The sequence below is a fragment of the Rhea americana genome, unplaced genomic scaffold, assembly GCF_003343005.1.
Source record: "Rhea americana isolate MKP2758 unplaced genomic scaffold, rheAme1 scaffold_50, whole genome shotgun sequence".
In the NCBI taxonomy this organism is placed as follows: Eukaryota; Metazoa; Chordata; class Aves; order Rheiformes; family Rheidae; genus Rhea; species Rhea americana.
In genome coordinates, this window is record NW_028186646.1 from 3853528 (window position 1) to 3872821 (window position 19294).

At 36.6% G+C, this 19294-nt stretch overlaps 1 protein-coding gene across 3 annotated transcripts in view; it reads left to right on the forward strand.

The window, feature by feature from the left end:
- The window catches only part of NCAPG2 (non-SMC condensin II complex subunit G2), a 53190-nt gene extending 41303 nt beyond the window's left edge, over positions 1–11887 (forward strand). For 2 of the 3 annotated variants that reach the window (XM_085317704.1, XM_085317703.1), the window contains 3 exons: positions 2631–2728; positions 3150–3252; positions 8223–11887. In XM_085317704.1, coding sequence (XP_085173830.1) covers positions 2631–2728; positions 3150–3252; positions 8223–8274 — 253 coding nt within the window. In that variant the 3' untranslated portion in view covers positions 8275–11887. Of the gene's footprint in view, positions 1–2630; positions 2729–3149; positions 3253–3519; positions 3557–8222 lie in introns of those variants that run through there. The other variant, XM_085317705.1, reaches the window with a different exon arrangement.
- The last annotated feature ends 7407 nt before the right edge of the window (positions 11888–19294 follow it).

Sequence of the window (19294 nt, forward strand, 5' to 3'; positions counted from 1 at the left end):
AAATTGTGGCAGGTGAATTCGATCGTTTGCTTTGCTTAGTGTGTTCATATCCAATTTGTATGATTATTCCTACACCAGAATTATTTTGAATGATCAAGGGGCTAATACCTATTCCTTAAAAGCCCTAGGTTCTCTTTCGCTTAGGACAACTAACTCCTGTTCTTAACTCATCTGTCAGGCATACAGTATTCCTATCTCTGCTGTCACAAGATTGTTCTGGATTTTTTTCTAAATACTTTTCGAGTTCTACTCAGTTCAGCTAGCTAGACTTCAGTACTTTGTCTTCATAGAAAACAGAAGCCTCTAGAAGGTGTGACTAGCAGTAGTTCTCCTAATCCAAATCCTGTTTTTCCGTGAGGCAGCTGTCCTTGCAGGTTCAGCCTCAGTGAAGCACAGTTACTTTGTGCTGCTCTTTTGAACAGAGACACAGAACATCAATGAATTCTTCTGAAGCTTTTTCTCGTAGTGGTCAAGAAGGGTCTTGTCTGTCCTTGAAGGAGAAAACTGCAAGTTAGGACTAGATAATTTCTATGATTACTCTGACAAACATCTTCTAGTATGTACATTTGGTGCAAAGATCGTCTAAGTTAGATGATGATACATACCTGGTTCCACTGGTGCCTCAGGACTGAAACTGCTTTTAAAGCTGTTTGTTTTTGTTTTTTTTTAATTTGTATCAGTAAGCCAAAATCAAAGATTCTAGTTGTCATTCGTCATTTCAGATTCATTCATCATCTCAGACATTAGTGGCATTATCACTGTTTTCCATAGCTATGTGAGAGCTTTGGACACCAGAGAATCTGATGTAAGCTTCTAAATTGCAAAAACACAACCATCTTGCATCAGGTTCTGCAGACTACTGTGCTTTGAGTTACTAATTAAACACCTGTAGCATTGAATCTCAGTTCCATTTCCAGTCATAATACTGAGTGACTTGGCATCATCCGGCCATTTGTGTGTGTCCTTTGCTGCCCTTCAGTAAGAAACTATCAGTATTGGAACCAATTATTTCCCTCTCACATATGAATTTGGAAACAACTTACTGTTCTGAAACATTCCTATTTTATCTTTGCCATAAAGGGAAGTGGTTGCATAAATCCTGCAATAAGTCTAACTGCAGATTAGTAAAATTGAAGTGGACCTTAATGGAACTAAATAGTGTTCCTACTAAGCTAAACAGTGATAATGATAAAGTCAAAACTCTAATCAGAGTTGAATCAATCAGCAATTTAAGAGTAATATGAAATGGAGTCAATACTTGGTCATATTAGTCCACACTAATATGATAAAGTTAATGCAATATATAAGCAACTTCATTAATACTGATGTCAGAGCCTAAAAAGGTTTCATCTTTCTTAGCTCTTTCAAGCAATAGTTGAGCTTCTACAAAGGTTATTTACTAGTTATATTCAAAGTTATTTTATGAGTGAAGGCAGGTTCTTTTCTTAACTAAAAACTCAATTTTCATATTTTAGCACAGTAAAAGCATGAAGAGCCATTAAAGTTGAAGCTATTTTATAAAGGTTTATTCTTTCTTGGGTTTAAGAGCCACACACTTATTTGCTCTCAGTTTCCCTTGTAGGACAGAGTAGTTCTTCACAGATGCATTATGACCACTTAGTTTTTGCTCTAGGGAGTGTGAGGATTATAGATCTTTTACATCTGCTACTTCATCCTGCTTGTACTTTTGCTTTTTCATGATTTTATGAGAATTAGTTCTGTGTTAAATCTTTATCATAAAGACTAATAACAATAATATACCAATTACTGATTTTGTTCTGCATTATTACATTATTCCATATTGCAGTTTGGTTTAGTTGGTAGACATTTCTGTCTCCTTTGTTTCGTTTTCCTTAACATACTTAATATATATTCTGAAATAATTTTTTTGTTTGATGGTAATACTAACATCTCTTGCTAAAATAGAATATATTAAGATAATTAGTGTTTATCTCAGCCTATACAATGAATAGTTTTCGTTTTTATTTTGTTATTCCTCCATGTTTCCAATATCTGAAATGTAGTTTGGAAATGTTTCACGGCTATAGTTAGTTATAAATGTTCTTTGTTATGTTTTCTAATTGGAAGCACTTCTATTTAATTTTTATGTTACACATTTTAGATCAAGTTATTAATTAAACTGTAAGTTCTAATTAAGCTACAAGTAGTAATAGTTTTAGAGGAAGGAGCAGTTATTAACAATCCACTGGAGTCATTTAAATATTTTTATTTAACTTCAATGCGACACATACAAGTTGAGTTCATAAATTGCAGTATAACTATAGAATCAGTAGGGGTTTTTTTTACGGATTGACTCTCCTAAAATACCCTACAAGCTCTTCATTTCTGATTACTGCTACCTATTCTGCGTACAAACACTTGAATTCCCTTCTCAAGCAATTTACCATTCTGCTAACTCTACAGTTCTGGTAGTTCCAGAAGAAGCGATGTAATTTGCAGTCACTCAATAAATACTGCTTTGTTCTGCATGGTATCTTCGAAGCTGGCAGGGTAACTGAAGCTGGTGGTGGCAGAGGAGCATAATCACAAAGTTGTTTTAATCACAAAGCTCTGTTCTATTTTGAAAGAAACATGTTTTACAAACTGTCTGTGCTTTTTTTTTTTGATAGATCATTTTTAAATGAATTAATGGAGTGTATCATCTCTGAAGAAATTGATGGGATTTTTAGTCTTGCAGCTACTGTCTGCATTGTTCTTATAATTAAAGGTCAGTAATTTGTCCAATAAAAGTTTGTTTTGATATGCTACTAGTTCTGAAAACTAAATTCTTACAAAATTCAGCAGGTCCTTTCCTCCTTAGCTGTGAAGTTATCATTTCTCTACAGGATTTAAGGTCCCATTACTTACAAATGATGCTGCTAAGCTTTGAACTAATATTTGTGTATTGAGTTTAAAAATAAAACAATTTATTAAGTTAATAAGGCTGGCTCTATGTTCTGGTTTGCTGAAATACACTATAATTTGGAGAGCATAAGCTGCTTGCTTAACCCAGGGCAGTGAAAATCTAAATTAATATATAACCTTCTAAAGAATGTCTTTTGTTAAAAAAGATGTTCTATGAAAATGTGCAGGTTTGTTTTTATTGCTAAATCATTATTTCCCAATTTTCAACATGATATTTCAAATAGGTAAGCACAAAACTTCACTTCTAAAGGATATTATACCTGCCATTCAGAGAAAGCTGACAATATGCAAGGAGGTTGCCATAGAAGAATCTAACAGCACTGAAAGGTAAATATGCTATGGGAAATGAACAGTGACCTCTCCTATCTGCTATCTGCAATAAATGACTTGTCTAACATGGTTAGAGCATTCTGAATGAATGCACGGTTTAAGTGTGTGTGTCGGGGGGGGGGGGGGGGGGGGGGGGCCGCGTCTTGTGAGATACTGAGTATTAAACTTCCTGCCCGTACATTTGCTCTCTGATTGTGAGCTTTACATGTCTAGTTTGTTTTCTACATTTAATTTGAATGTTATGACTAAACCTGTATTTTGCAGTACTCTGAAACGCAGTTAACAACGGTTGTAGAACAAGGCGAGTCATCTTTTTACCATTTCTTATTACTAGAAAATTTTTCTCCTGTATTTTGGTATTAGGTATATGAATCCATTCCTATACCAATGTTAATCTTTTAACTGAGAGTGACAATGACTTTAAGACTTTTCCATTGTTGATTTTTATTTTGCTCCTTGTTAGGACTTCAGTTTCATACATGGTTGGGTTTTTGTTGGGGGGAAGGGTTTTTTTGTTGTTGGTGGTGGTGTTTTTTTTTTTTTTTGACAAGCTTCTCAAGTGTGATTGGTTACATTGCATTTTTCATTGGAGATCTGCATAAGGTAGAGAATCATGAATGGTTTTGCCTTAAGTGTTTCAAAATTACTTAAGACTGAACTTGTTTAACATTTTATCTCTGGCAAATTATTGAAATCCCTCTGAAATTAGAATACATGCAAAGTAGACATTAAAAAGGACAAAATAGAATATGAAGAAAACATACTAGTGTAATTTAAATAATGTAATGCCTTTTTAAGTACATCAGAAACTAACAACACAGTGGATCTACTGATTTTGCAAGATAAATAATTGAGAAGGGCAGGAACACTGCAGGAAAAAAAAATATATTTTTTTTCATTAGTGTCTTTCCCTTTCCTCCTTGCCTTGGGGAACAGAAAAGATGACTTCTTTTGCTGGGAATAAGTCAAGGTAAAGATATTGAGCAAGGTGATACTGGTATAACTGGAGAGTCAATCAAACTGGTCATGGATATATATCCAAAAATTCTGAGAGAATTTAGTAATGTACTACATTGACTTATGTACAGAGTCCTTCTTTTTTTAAATAGATATCCTTAATATTAATTCAAAATGTAGTACATTGACTTATGTACAGAGTCCTTTTTTTAAATAGATATCCTTAATATTCATTCAAAGAATGGATACAAAGCAGGCAAACTTTAATTAAAAAAAGAGAAAAAGCAGCCAACCTTCATATTTTCAATGTTTTTTTGCATTGCCCTATAGCCCTCTGCACACTCCCAGGTATACTTTCCTTGCGAATCACTTGTTACTCTCTGACAGTGTAGTCACTAGATGTGGAGCTCTAAATATGGACTCTACAGTGACTAATTTGGCATCACTCATTTAAAGCTAAGTTAAAGTTATGGGTTGCAGTTGTGTGGAGAAAAGGGTAGGAAGCCACCTGAGCTTATATCCTTTTCCTGTTACGATAATTTAATTTGGCTGGAGGTTGTCTGAATCGCATCAAGAAACCTAATGGCTACACTAACTGGTCCTAGCCATGGTAGAACTTTTAAGCGAGTGTACAGTACCACATCCAGTTGGATGTGGTTCAGAAGTACAGAAGGTAGACTGGATCTCTTCCAGGGGAAAAAAATGCCTCTTGTTCAGGACAATACAATACAGAGGTAGCTGTATTGTTGCTAATAAAACGTACGTTCACTCATTTAAATCTGCTATTCTAGAAGGAATTAAATGCAACCAGAGAGCTTTTTTGAAAGTTACATGTAATCCTAAGAATTAGACCCCAAAGTTTTATTGTTTGTACCCACTGCTTTATGTACCAGCAAAAAATGAGAAAGGATGAGAGAGATATTTAAAACTAAGTAAGTGAAAAACAAAATGAGCCCATCCTTCATCTCCCTTCTCTGTCTGATATAATAAATAAAAACAAATATTGCTGTCAGAATAAGAACTTAGAGTGGTTTCTACAAAGGACATTGTGTTCCTGTAACACAGAAAATTGATAAAGAACCCCCCCCCCAAAAAAAAAAAGCTGTTTTTAATCAGTTACTGGGCTGTGAACAAAACTCTTTGGGTTGGGACATAGCTTAGAAGCAAAGATGAACAAAAATAGAAAAGCGGGTTTTATGGTGTCATTTAATGTTGAGTTGCCAAGTGTTTTACCAGGATGTCTTTTAAAAATAAGAATTATTTGAAAAAGGTGAGCAACAGAGTAATTTATGCATCTGTGTTGATCAGGGCTGTAGAAAAGGATGAAAAATTAAAAGGAAATCTTAACTTGAGTAAATAGAGAGGCACATTAAAATGAATTGCTACCGTTTGAGCACACTACTGACTCTGAATTTCAGGAAGGACAGAGATAATTGTTTTAGGAATCTATGTATGAACATACCTGCCCCGTGAATAGGGATGAACCAACCTAGAAGTTGGGACGGATAAAGAGCTTATGTTGCTACACAGTGTTTTAAAAAAAAATAGCCATTCATATATCATGAAATTATAATATAAAAGCAAGAGATAATTGCAGATAAAAGATTGAGAATACAGCAATTATTTTAACCAAAACCATATTTGTAATATGATAACAAAATTCGGAAGCTATCGTACAGAGCTTTGCAGAATTTGGGAGGATTAGATTTTTGTATGAATAAAAACACAGTAATGTTTGATTTCCCCTCCCCCCCCCAGAATGGTAAACAGATTCATGCTGAAAAAAAGGTTATGAGGAAGTTCCTCAGTAGTTATGTTTTGCTTAATTTATAGAGTGTTTGTACCCTCAGGTATAAAGCTGGACTAAACTGGGCCACTAGTGTTTTCTGACACACCATTTTTAGTGCTCTGGGGCTAGTGTGATGACATATACCTAAAATGTGCTTATGTTCAGACTGAAATATACTCTGTTGTTTGAGAACTATTTTATCATTGTCTTTTCCTCAATACTTACAAAGTAGAAAAATTTCAGTTACAATATGCTGCAAATTAGATTTCTGAATTTTAAACACAGTCTTAAAACACACAATGTTGCATTGATGCTTGCTGAAATATATTACTGGATGTTTTTAACTCATACTTAATAGTATTATTATTCTTTGCTTCTGAATACATTATTTCATAATAACTCTTTGAGGGATTATCTTATCTAATACCTAGGCATACCAGGAAATAATGAGACTCTCTAATTTCCCAAGAGATTTGGCATTTTGTGCCAGCATCTTAAATTGAAACCTGGAAGTAATCTATTATATATTAACAGAGTAAAACTCCTGTTTGGTGGAGTACTTCAAGTGCTGCCCTTAAACAAGGAGTTCTTACACTAATTCAGAAGCAAAACTTTCCATTAGAATTTAGACTTCCCTTTCCAGCTGAGTTTGCAATTTAAGCTGGCCTTGTGGGTCTGTTATTTAAAAAATGCTGTTCAGTGCAGTTTTAAAATTCTGGACAACATATTGTATATTGAGAGTATTTCCTCAAGAGTGATGGAACACACATTAATTCAGTTTATAAAATGCTAATATTTATTTCTAGGAAGAAAAAAAGAAAAAAGAATGTAAATGCAGTGCTTTAGGGACTGGAGAAAAATACACCATGCTCCATGTAGCAAATTTCTGCATTTACTTTGTTTTAATTAGCATTTCAATATATTGGCACCAGAATTTAAACTTAGCTATTGGCTGTGCTGAAAGATATTTCTTTAGTATTATCACTTAGCTAAGCTCCCAAACTCTTTATTTTCCTCTAAATGCATCTGTAAATAATGATTCTTGAAACTTTTTCAATATGACTTTTGTGTGTGATCTTTCTGCCATGTAACAAAATAAAAATTATGCAAATAGCATTGTGACTAAACCCCCAATACTTCACTAAGCTGTATTATGCCAGCTGAGTTCTTTCATGGTTGGAAGGCCATTAATGTTATAAAAGAAAAGTCATGTGGCACAAAAATGGCAGCCTGAATTCAAGGAGAGCTAACACCTAATATTCTGTTTCAAAAATGTAGAGTTGCATCTTGTATTTCAGATCTTGGTTTCTCATGATGAGTGCACTAACAATTTATGACTGACTAACCTTGCTTATTTTGGGCATCCGTAGAGTCCTTAAATAATACAAACATGGAGAAACAATACTTGAGATATACAGGTGACAGAATCTTTTGCAAAAGATTGATTGCAAATAAGGAATAAAGTATACAGCAATTAACTCTGGAATAATAATTTGGCAGAAGCCCAAAGTTGCCAGCCTTGTATTTTGAGGGTATCTTAGACCAGTATTAAGTTGTGTGAGAATGCAGCTACAAAGGCTGGGTGAGGGACCAGTTCAGGGACTGCAAGAAAATGAAAAGGGGCTACAAAATGGATGTTTCAGAGCTGACCTTTTGAGATTGTTTAGGGAATAATGTGAGATAGAGTCAGACAGGGACTGAGGTGGGTTTATAAGCAACTGAATGAGGCAGTAACTAATAAGGGTCAGATAGAAAGCTTGGAGTTGGCAAAAAAAGTTAGTTGAGATGAGAAAAATTGTAAAGACTGGAAAATGAGGGAGAAAGGAAGAAAGCAAAAGAATGAAATATGACTATATTATGAGTTAACTATAAAGGAATTAATGATTCCCATTTTAAAAATAAAAATAGTGTAAAGAGAGTGAATGGTACTTCTAAATAGGCATATGATTTAATATTAGAAAATAAAATGTGCTTAAAATAGTAATTGAGACTGGATTGTTGTAGTTGACACTAACTAGAGATGACCAGCAAAAATAAGGAAAAATTGAGGGAGAGAAAAGCAGGGTTTCAAAAGTAATTTTATAACTACGTATTTAATCCTTAAACTAATACAGAATAATTTGTCAAAGAAATCAGGGTAATTTTGAGAATCGCATAATCAATGATTGATTTTACCATTAGCATATCTAATTCTCTTATGCATTGTTTTTTGCAATTTCAGAACCCTATATGAATCATCCCTGAAATTTTTGGATGAACTTTTGAATCCTTGACCACATGGAAACTTTTGTCATGAAAATTAAAGGAAGAAAGATGTATCGCTTTTGAAACAAGAAGATTATCTTGTAAAAACATTAATACTTAACGATTCTGTTATTTTGTACATTTAAAGTGGACAAAATATGTAAAAGTGTACAGAAATAATAGTAAAGATTTTCAGACTTTTTAAAAGAGGATATTCTGTATAAAATTGTCACGTTTGGGAGTAGTAAAATCAGTATCTTTGTACGTGCTTTTTATTATTATTCTGTGTAGTAAATAATTATATTTTCTTGAATACTTTGAGATTGAGGAAGCACATAACCTCAGTCCCTGGGAAGATTATGAAGCATATTCGTGGAGATTATGGAAAACATTTCCAGACACATTAAGAACTAAATGGTGATCAAGGAATTCACCAAGGACAATTCTGTCTAACCAACTTAATTGCCTTCCTTTTGTGGACAAAGGGAGAGTAATGAATTCTATTTTTCTTGTTCTAAGCAAGAGTTTTGACAGAGGCTCTTAGAGTATCCTTGTGGTTAAACTACAGGGAAAGAGACCGGATGAGTGGAACTACAAGGTGAATGGAAAATGAGTTGGACAAGAGTGCTATGCAGTCCAGCTGACTGCCTGTTACTAGTGGCCTTCCTCAGGATAGATACCATTGCTGATACTGTTCAACATCTTCATTTTAAAATCTGAGCAATGGGATGCAATGCAACCTCAGTCAGTTTGCGGATGACACCAAGTTGGGAGCAGTGGTTGATATACCAAAGAGTAGGGTTGCCGTTCAGAGGGATCTTGAAAGGCTGGAGATAAGGGCTAACATAAATCTTGTGAAGTTCAGCAAAGATATGTGCAGTGTCCTCCACCTGGCGTGGAATAATCCCAGCATAGGCTGGGGCCGCCTGCCTTGGAAGGTAGTTCTTGAGCAAGAATCTGGCTGTGCTGGTGGAGAGCTTGAACAGGAGTCAACAGCACATTCTTGCGACAATGAAGTATGACCACAAATTTGGCTACATTAGCCAGAGCCTAACCGGCAGCTTGAAGGAAGGGAATATTCTCTGCTGTTTGTAGGGCCACATCTCACTGCATTACTGTGAACGTTTAGGCCCTCTTCTACAAAAGGAAATAGCAAACTGGAGTGAGACCAACAGAATGTGCCAGATGGCTAGAGGCTGGACCTCATGGCAAGCAAGGAGAGGCTGAGGAGTATTCAGTCCTGAGAAAAAAGAAAAGTGGGTAAAGGAGGATGTTGCTGCTGCCTTCACCTACCTAATAAAGGATTAAGGAAAGCATTCTCAAAGGTGCAGAGCAGGAGGCAAGAGGCACTGGACAGAAGTTTTGTCAAGGGAAACTCATGGTAGGCATAAAGAAAAATTTATTCCAGAGCAGAGTGAATTGAAACTGGAGACTGAGTTGCAACAGGTTGCTTGAGAGGCTGTGGAACATCCATTCTTGGAGATGTGCAGAACTTGAACTTGACTGAACAAGGCCCTGACCAACCTGATCTAATTTTGATGTTAGCCCTGCTTGACCTGGGGGTTGGAGTAGATTACCTCCTGAGTTTCCTCCCAAACTAAATTGCTCTGTGATTCTATTACAAGTATACTGGAGGGGAAGTGCCCTAGATATTAAATATATATTTGATAAATACATGAGTTAAGTTGTTTTATATTTTGCTGTTTTTATAAATCAAAACTAATGATGCAGACATGCAAGCCCTTATTTGACTTTGTTAATGCAACTAGATGCTTTCCTAAGACTAGTAATAGAATGTTGATTGCAGATTAAGTTATTTTGCCTTAACTAAGGCATGTATAAATTAAATGTCTGACTTAATGCTATATTTTGTCTATTTTAGGAGAGAGATCTCTAGAAAATGATTCAACTACTGTCTGTAAAAGGACCAGCTTAGATTTTTGGTATCTAACTCCTACTTATCTACAATTAACGGAGATAGTTCCCCCACCTTGTGTCTGTGCAAATGGCTTGCTGAGGTCACCCACTACTGAGTGGCATTGAAACTGCAATTAGCAAGTTAGCCAGCTAAGTTGGACTCCTCATTCTTGATTAGGATTTGTGCACAGTGCCTTACCCCTTTGCAAATAATCGGTCTAAATAGGCATCTACTGTGCTACTTTTTTCTGTAGCAGGAATTCATAAGATTTTTCTAGTATCTGTACTCTCTCAAGTGGAATAAACTACCTTTCCCTGCTTTACACTAAATTCATATTTACACTTAGTGCATACCAACTTCCCTACCTGGGTAAAAGCTTATTTAGTTGGAATGTCTATATCGAAAAATAAACATATCCTTTATATACAATTGTCAGACTTGCAACAGGAAAGCTGGTATGTATATGGATATGTGAATTCCAGAAGATTTACATTATCCACAACAGTAGCCTAAGCCAAAAAGACTAATGCTGCCACAGCAGGTATCTGTAAATCTGCCAAATGTTTATCTGTCAACATCTTTATAAAAACTGTGTTCTTTGGCCTTCACTCTTCTACATCTGTTAACAGGCAGGTGTTCCAGTAATGACCTTTTAAATCTTCTAATTATGCAAATTAGTTATTGCATATGTAAATCAGTTTCTTTTTTCTGCTTCTCATTATTTCACTATTTGCTCATATTAGATCAGAAGAGAATCTGTTACTGTCTTGTTCTTCTTCAGTATATTATACTGCTCTTTCTGTGGTCACTTTTCATGGAATATCTGTTACAGACCCAGTATCCCAGAGTCTGAAAGAAATAAAGCTAACTACCAACATGACAAAAATGCAGATTTCTGAAGAAACTCAGAGGTGATAATGCTAGGAAGAGTTAGAAATTTTTTAAATAAACTTTTGACCTCCCAGTAGCTGGTGTGCTCAAGGGATTCTTGAGAGTATTGAAATAACTTTCTGCTAGCAGTGCAGCTGGTAAAATTCAGCTTGAGTTTTAGTCCAGTTGTATCCTAACTGCTTGGACAGAATGAAAAATGTTGACTTTCTGTAACAGAAGTCATGATGTTCTCAGGATTTCTTGATCCGAAGCCTGTCAGTGTTTCTCCTTAGGCTTTTGTGGCAGACTTCACAACAATACAATAGGAATTTTAGGTTTTATTTTCTGTTCTCATTGCAAAAACTATTTAAATCTTGCCAACATGTTAAATCCATGCATTTTTCTTCTGTTTTCAGAATAAAGTAATATGTGCCTTGGACTGAGTTATCTTTCAGACGCCTGTAAAGCAGAGAATTATGTTATTAATTAAAAATTCGAGAGGGGTTTTTTTGTTTGTTTTTTGTTTTTCATTTTAGGGTAATTTTGCCTCTCAGAACGGCTGATTCAGCTAGCTGCACTATATAAACTGTATGTTTGAAAACTTTATAATTTTAAAACAGCTCATTTGAGATCTGTTCAACCTTTGCAAGAAATTGAACTTGGCTTTGATTAATAGAATATTTTGAAATATGAATAAGATGTTATATGAAGATATTCCTTTGAGCAATTCTGATTTGTAGTTACTGAATTCTCTAGTCACAGCTGTGCCTGTTATTGGCATACCCGAGAGCCCTTCTCTTTCTGCATACATACCCAGTATTTATATTACTGAATAAAGAAATAGCTTCAAACTATGTGCAGTGGTGTGAAAGTCTTTCTTTTAACTCTTGTTTTCCTCAGTCAAGTCTTCTATATTTAAGCTTTATTTTTAGGGACTTCTCTTTTCTGATAACAATGTTTGTTTGCTCTGTTGTCTGGCTAAGAAACAAAACCCAGTAGTGCTCTACCTGACACAGCTTCAAAATATGAGCTAAAGAGTAGCCAGAAGAAGCTCCCAAGCTGCTGCTTCAGCAAAAAATGTCTTTGAGTGTGGCTCTAACTACACAAGCTTCCCCTCCAGGCCTTTCATGTTTGCTAAGGAAAAGAAATCTGTGTCACATCTGCTGCTTACTGCCGCAATAGCTGCAGAAAACTCACAATTACTATTGCTATCAATTGCTTTGAGGTCTTCTGCTTGGAGAAGGATACCAGAGAGATGAATGTTAGCACTGCCCCAGGTCTGAAGGGTCAGCCTGCATTTGCTATTTCTGAGATGAAATCGTTAGTCTGCACAGATTCCTGCATGAATGCAATGTTAGCTTCATTTGGGGCAACTACTGAGAAACCTTGCATCAGGTTAGTGAAGTGCTTCCCTGGATCTACCTTCCTCATTCCTTCCTTTTCTGTCTAGCAAAACACTGAGGGCCAAAATTGACAAGTCAAAGAAGAATGATAGTGTCTGGAATGTGTAATTAAATAAATAGCAGTTACCCGTAATATTATTTCCTAGTTTGCTTTCGTCTGTTGTCAGCCAGGACCATTGTACAATGTGCTGCCACGTCTGTTCTAGGGGTGCTTAGAGCAGCAGCTGCCCATGTCAGACAGAAGAACATGACTAAGCACCTACAGCTTGACAAGTAGCTGGTCAAGGGCAGCTTTTGTGGATAGCTGCAAAGCTCCCCACAGATAGCCAGCAGTTCTCGTTTATGCACGCTCATAGCAAATAGGCACAAATCTTGCTTAATCTACTTCAGACAGTAGCGTTCTTAGCATGGTCCTGAGATGTGTTTAGCTGTAAAGCCCCTCGTCCCTGCATGATCCTAGGCACAGCCCCATGATTCAGGTGACTATGTGATGTTAGCTTTAATTTGCTCAATAATCACTGGGATTTTTGCACCAGGTTGTGCTGTTTGGCATAAATGTGTCCTTACTCTTCTCTAAAAACATCAAAGCATCTGTTCTGTTCCACTTCGTGATTCCAGAAAAAAAAATGCAGGAATTGTATGCATTTGTGTTGAGGAAATCTGAACAATGGAAATTTCCCTCCTGTTATATTTCCTAGTGCACATTTTTTCACAAAGGATCATAATAGCAGTTCTGCTGCTATTATTTTCTTATTGCTTATGACTCTAGTAAATAGAAACTGTTACCAACATTTTCTTCTGTCATTTTTTACCAGGAGACCACTTTGCTTTCAGCAAGATATTTTCAAATACCAATATTTTATGCTATTTCTGTTTCTACAGACTTCCTGATACTAAATTGTTCCAAAGTAAAATTCTGATCTTTTTTTGACATGCCTGCCAACTTTGTACCACTTTCAAATACATATTCAAATTTAATTTTCATGCTTGTTTTTTGTCCTGTCATTAATGAAAGTATTAAATAAGATGCCTCTCCAAAACCTCATTAGTAATTCCTTTTCAGCCTAGACTATTTTCCTCTTCTGTTCAATTAGTTCCTGACCCATCTTACTATTCCTATAATAATCCTTGTCCCAGTTTAATAATCCTTCTTGTACTGCAGTATATACGGATTCTTTGTTGTAAAGCCTTACATTTTAAGTACACTTTAGCAGTCCTTGCTGGAAAGGTGCTTGAATCTGGTATATCCACACGTCTGTATCAGAGGACATAGAAGCTAGAACCAGTCCAGCCTCCTCCGATCGTTTGCAGTGGCTAATGGCATGGGTTTCCTGCCTTCTGGGGCAAGTATTAAACACCAACACAAACTGTTTGTGCTAGCTTAGTTTTCACGTAAATAAAAAATGTTTCCCTTTGCTTTGGTTTGTCCGCTTTTTCCTTAATGTAACAATCACTATTCATTAATTGCCTAAAATGGTACCTGAGTACCAGCTTAATATGAAATCCAGGCCTCGCGCACTGACCTTTCTGAAATCTTGCCATGCTTATTAAGAAAAGGTATGTATCTCAGAATGATATCTAAAGGAAAAATGTAGTATCTGTAGGAGGACACAAATCCAATTAGACCAATCTAAAAGAGTACGTTAAAAAAAAAGTGAATTTAGCCTATGATCCAGACAACTTAGGACAGTGTGACACAAGTTCTCCCACTGCTCCACTGAAAAAAAATCTCCTTTTACTGAGGCAGTTTTACTGACCATAATGGCAAAAGCAACGTTCTTTCTTACACCATTCTCTACGACTGCAGACTTCTAGTAGGTAGAGTGAGTGATTTTAGTCTTGCTTTTTCCTCAAATCCAAACATAGAGAAGTTTTAATCTTGTCCTCTATTTTGTAAAACTGAACATCCTTCCTAGCAGTCTCATTCCTCCAGTCCCCGTCCCCAGATTCTCTAAGATGGACCATTGCTCTTGACCTGCAGTATGGCTATTCTCGTGGCTGCTCACCCACAACACTCAAAATATTTGTTTTGCAGTGAAAGCTGGGTTTACCCCTGCCTTTGGCTGGTCACCAGGCCCAGCAGATAAATTTTCCCCTGTAAAGACCAACTGGAGGAATTCTGAGTGATTACCACAAGTGACTACCTTCTTCAGATGTTTCAGTCCACACCGCAGCAATATTCAAACTCAAGGATGGTAGCCTGAGACTTAGACTGCATGGCATGTTATATGTGAATCAAGAACTATACATGTTCAAATATATATGAACAAGAATGTGTGTGTGTGTGTGTGTGTGTGTGTGTGTGTGTGTGTGTGTGTGTGTGTGTGTGTGTGTGTGTGAATCAAGAAACTGCTTTTTAAATACAGGAAGTTATAGAGGAACTAACTTTTACTGTTTATTGGATTCTTTGTTACTATATTTACTTTTTCAGATGTCTTCATCTGAAGCAGATTTTAAAATCTCAGCAGATTTTTAAAACTTTAGTTCTGTTAAGACCAAAAAAAAAAGAGAACTGTTAAACTAGCATAACTACAATGAGATTGAGAACTGTTTGATGCAAGAAGATGAGAGATGTTATCAAGGGATGTGTTTACAGCCTCCGGATTCTCTGATTTGATCTGCGCTGGAATAGATGCTGATATCTGGCTCCTGGGCCACAGCAGGTCAGCCTGCCTCTGGGGAATTCTTATCATCCCAGTTAAGATCACAAAGCCTTGAATTGCCTGAGAAGCACACAGCAATCAAGGAACGGAGCTTGTAGGTTTTAATTTATCAGTGTATCATGATGTGTTGACTGATTGCCTAAAAGCAACCTCATTTCAATAAGATCTAATATTAGAAAGTACCCGGTGCTCTCTGATGAAAGACTCTCCTAGGCAATTAGCATTCTGGACAGGTGTTATGTTTTTGGCTCCTTATGTATACTGACTTTGTGGGAAAACATATATGTAGAAACACTCTTTTTTTTTTTTTTTTTTAATTCTGGTGAGGGGAGAGAATTCTTTTTTCACAACTGTACTGTGAAGACCATCTTTGTCCCTTCAATTCTTAGCCTCCCTGTTTGAGTTTAGGACAACCCTTTTATCTCTAATTTTATTGAATTTCTATTGAACAAAAAAATGTCTGTTACAAAGTATATTTCTTTGTTGATATTCTTTCTAACTTTGTGGATTTCTTTCGAGTACAGAGGACCAAGTCTAGGCCCGCACCCTAGACAGTTCCTAGTTAAGTACATGGGGCAGCTGTGAAGAAAGGAATTTTTCTTGATGAATCCTAGATACAGACATCTTCCCTGCATCTCACTAGACTTCTTCCTGGCTGCCGTTGCCCAGTTATCTTCATCTGCTCCATCCAGTGGGTGCAAAGCCAGCCACACCATCCCTGCTTGCCCCGTCCGTGTGTTTTCTAGGGTAGTTGTAGACCTCATCATAATTTTTTCAGACAAAAGGTGCTAATGGCAGGTTTGCAATGGTGTTGTGATTGCTATAGTAGCCTGATTTTCCAAAGTTGAGAGTTGCTCATTGGTTCCACTGAGCTCAACAGATCAACATTTATTGCATAAGAACAGAATTTTCCATGACTCAACCACGGCCACCTGGAGCAGATGCTCCATTTTATAGAGCAAAAACGTTTGTGGAAAATGCTCAGCCTAGGAGGAAGATTTCCTTGAGAAGTCAAGTAAGTGTTTGTGTTTGGTCTTTGATGCTGTATCAGAACACTCTGAACTATAACAGAGAGCAAAAGGAAGGCTTTTTAAAACAGCGATACACGAAAGAACAAAGAACATCCTGCTTCTTCTATTATTCAGTTTCTAATAGTTTCTCCAAAACCTATGAATATTCTTAACATTATCTTGTACTTATAAAGATACATAATATAATTTTGGTGCAGTACAAATAATGTTCCTTCTCCCAGCTGTCATTGTCATGAACTTTCCCCACATTTCTTTCCTCGTTACAGCATATCTTCAGTAATCTTCCTTCAAAAGAAACACACTGTATGCAATGGCCCAAACAGTCTTGTACTCCAAGATATCAGCATGCCCTTAGGCAAGACTGTCCAACTTTTCAACACTAGACACTGCACACTTCATTTTTATTATTTGCTACTCAAAATAACCCATGTCAATAAGCATCAAGCTAAAACACTATAGAGAAAATAAGTGGAGCTCAGTTGTTCTTACTGCATTCCAAATTGCTGTCAAACATATTGCTGAACTTTAGATTTCCTCCTAGTATATTTTTCAATGATACTCCAAGTTTATAAACATAAATCAGTATAGCAATAATCCAAGCCTCCAAACCACCACTGAGTGTGTCTATGTGTCTATTATAGAAAGCAGAAAAGACCTGTCTTCCAGAAAAAACATAGAGAGGATAAACTTAACCCCCAAATGTGTCATGTCTTCAATAATAAGCAGCCACAGAGAGAGACATGCTGCAGAAGAGAACAGGGAGCAGCACAAATGGCTTCTTGGCCATTTGTCCGTACATTCCTATTTCTGTATTCGTATGACCTGATGGAGCCTGTGGAGCAGTAATCTCTGCTGGCTCCTGCACCTCAGGGGCCTTCAGGTCTCCCGCCTGCAGTCGTACGGAGGTGAGCAGACCCAGCTACCCAGTACCTCCTCTCACCACTGTAACAACAGGCGAGAGATGCAAGCGTTCACACGTGGTGCTCCGTGAAATCAGTTTCTCTCTTGTATGTAATGTATGAAAGCATGATTTAAGAATATTATTGGAATTCAAAATTTAGGCACTCAAAAGTCAAGAAATATCAAAGATGTGCACAGCTTTAACCTCACCTTTGAGCATGTGCAGAATGACATGTTATCTTCAATTACATCAATACTTGCTACTTATTTCACACAAACTGTTCCTTACCTGGTTCTCAGCCTCTGTCTGCTCAACAGATGATTCAAAGCCCTTGCTGTGGACGACACAGCAAACATCCCCTGCTTTTTCTCCCCTTGTCATTCAACATATAGTTCTACACTTAATCTGCTGCACGCCATTGAAACCCAGCTCTGAGGACAAGATTGCTAACTTCCACGGTGGTGTTTCTATGGCACTACCCACAGCGGTCCTGGAGAGTTTCACAAAGAACGATCCATTTATCTTCCCAACTCCCTGCAGATTTTCTTATATCCATTTGGCAAATGAGATGAAGTTAATCAATTTCTATGAATTTGGGGAACTCAGCATGAGGTGTTAAGACGTTATATAGCATTTGTTAGCACAAAGCATAGTTCTTAGTATCTCCAACTGCAGTGGTGGGTGCTAAGCATGCCCTGAATCAGACTTCAGGTTACCAAGTCACACACAGGACACACAGAAAAAATGAGGTATGCATAAACAGAGCTTCCCGGTTTTATTAATTTACAAGGTAAATTAGTGTGTGTGTTATAAATATGTAATATAAAGAAGTAATAAATAACATTTAGAAAAATAGTGTTTCAGCCGCAACCTAAAAAATAGTATTTAAGTAAGATATATGTTCAGACAAAGTATTCAGAAATAGTCTTCAAATAGAAGAGAAATAGCTCACATTTTCTAATAGCTGCTAGAGTCTCAAAATTATGTATGTTATGTAATAACATATATGTGTGTGTAGTCTAATAATGTTAGTTCAAATGCGTGTAACTGTTACAGAGATACCTTTTATTTCTAAAGTGCAAAAGTGAGTTTCCAGTTACTGAAACTTAGCTGATAGTATAAATTGGTATTTTAGCTGAGGGAAGACATATTTTGAGATCTGCCTATTTTAAGATGCTAACATCTGCAAGAAAAATAAAAATTAGTTGGAAATTAACCAAAGGGCTCTGACTACTGTACAAAAAAAATCTGTTTAATGTTGTTTTGTTCAATATCTCTGCAATGATATATATATGAGCTGCTGTCACGATATTTGTTTTTCAGAACTTTTAATTCCTAAGTCTTGCAGGACAAAGTGATTTAATCAACTGCTGGTCTATTCTTTCAGGATGATAAAAAGTGCATTAATCTCATTCATCCTTTAATCTAGCACAAGAAGGGTGGGCACTTCAGGGGATTAGTTATAGGTTATAAGACCCATTCACTGAGTAGTAAATCTTAAACATAATAGTGAAGATAGGCAAAAATAGAGTTTCTAAAGTGTTTCTGACTTCTTTTTCATCTCAAAGCACCTAACTCCTTTAAAACGTGGTTCCCTATTGCTATTTCAAATCAATTTTGATAAATGGAAACCAAATCTAATTACTGATTGCACATCTAGTGGTGTCAGCCTGGTTCTGAAAGAGCAAGAATCCGCTCAGAGAAACAGTTACTAATGTCTAACAATTTAACCTGGATATATTATCTTGATGCACTCAGTTGCTATTTTTTTTCAAATGTGCTAAGACCTCTGAACACCCACAAAAGTCAGTAGAAATTCAGGTGTTCTTGATTTTGAGATCTGCCTGCAAGGGCTTCAAGATATGTAAGCCACAGAGGTTAGTCCTACATCGACCTGAGCTGATGATGGGCATTGCAAAGAAATAAAGCCTTTCTCATTTAAAAGGGGCTGGTTCTAGCGGGCGCCAGTAACCTGTGCATGTTCTCACAGAGGTTGTCCCGCTCCCAGTGAAGCACAAATTCCTTTTCATAACCTCACCATAGACAGAAAGATTTCATAATTGGCCCTAGATCTTAGATCCATCAGCACTTGTATCCCTATCTTGAGACACCTAGAGCCCCGTTCACCACAGGTTCTGAATCTCCGTATATTGTCACTCACAGGTTGTTTCATCTTTTCCTTCTCATCAGCCAAACTTATATCAAATACAGCTTCAGCCCCTTGTCCCTTTAACCTAGGTATCTCCATAAGCAGCACTGGGAC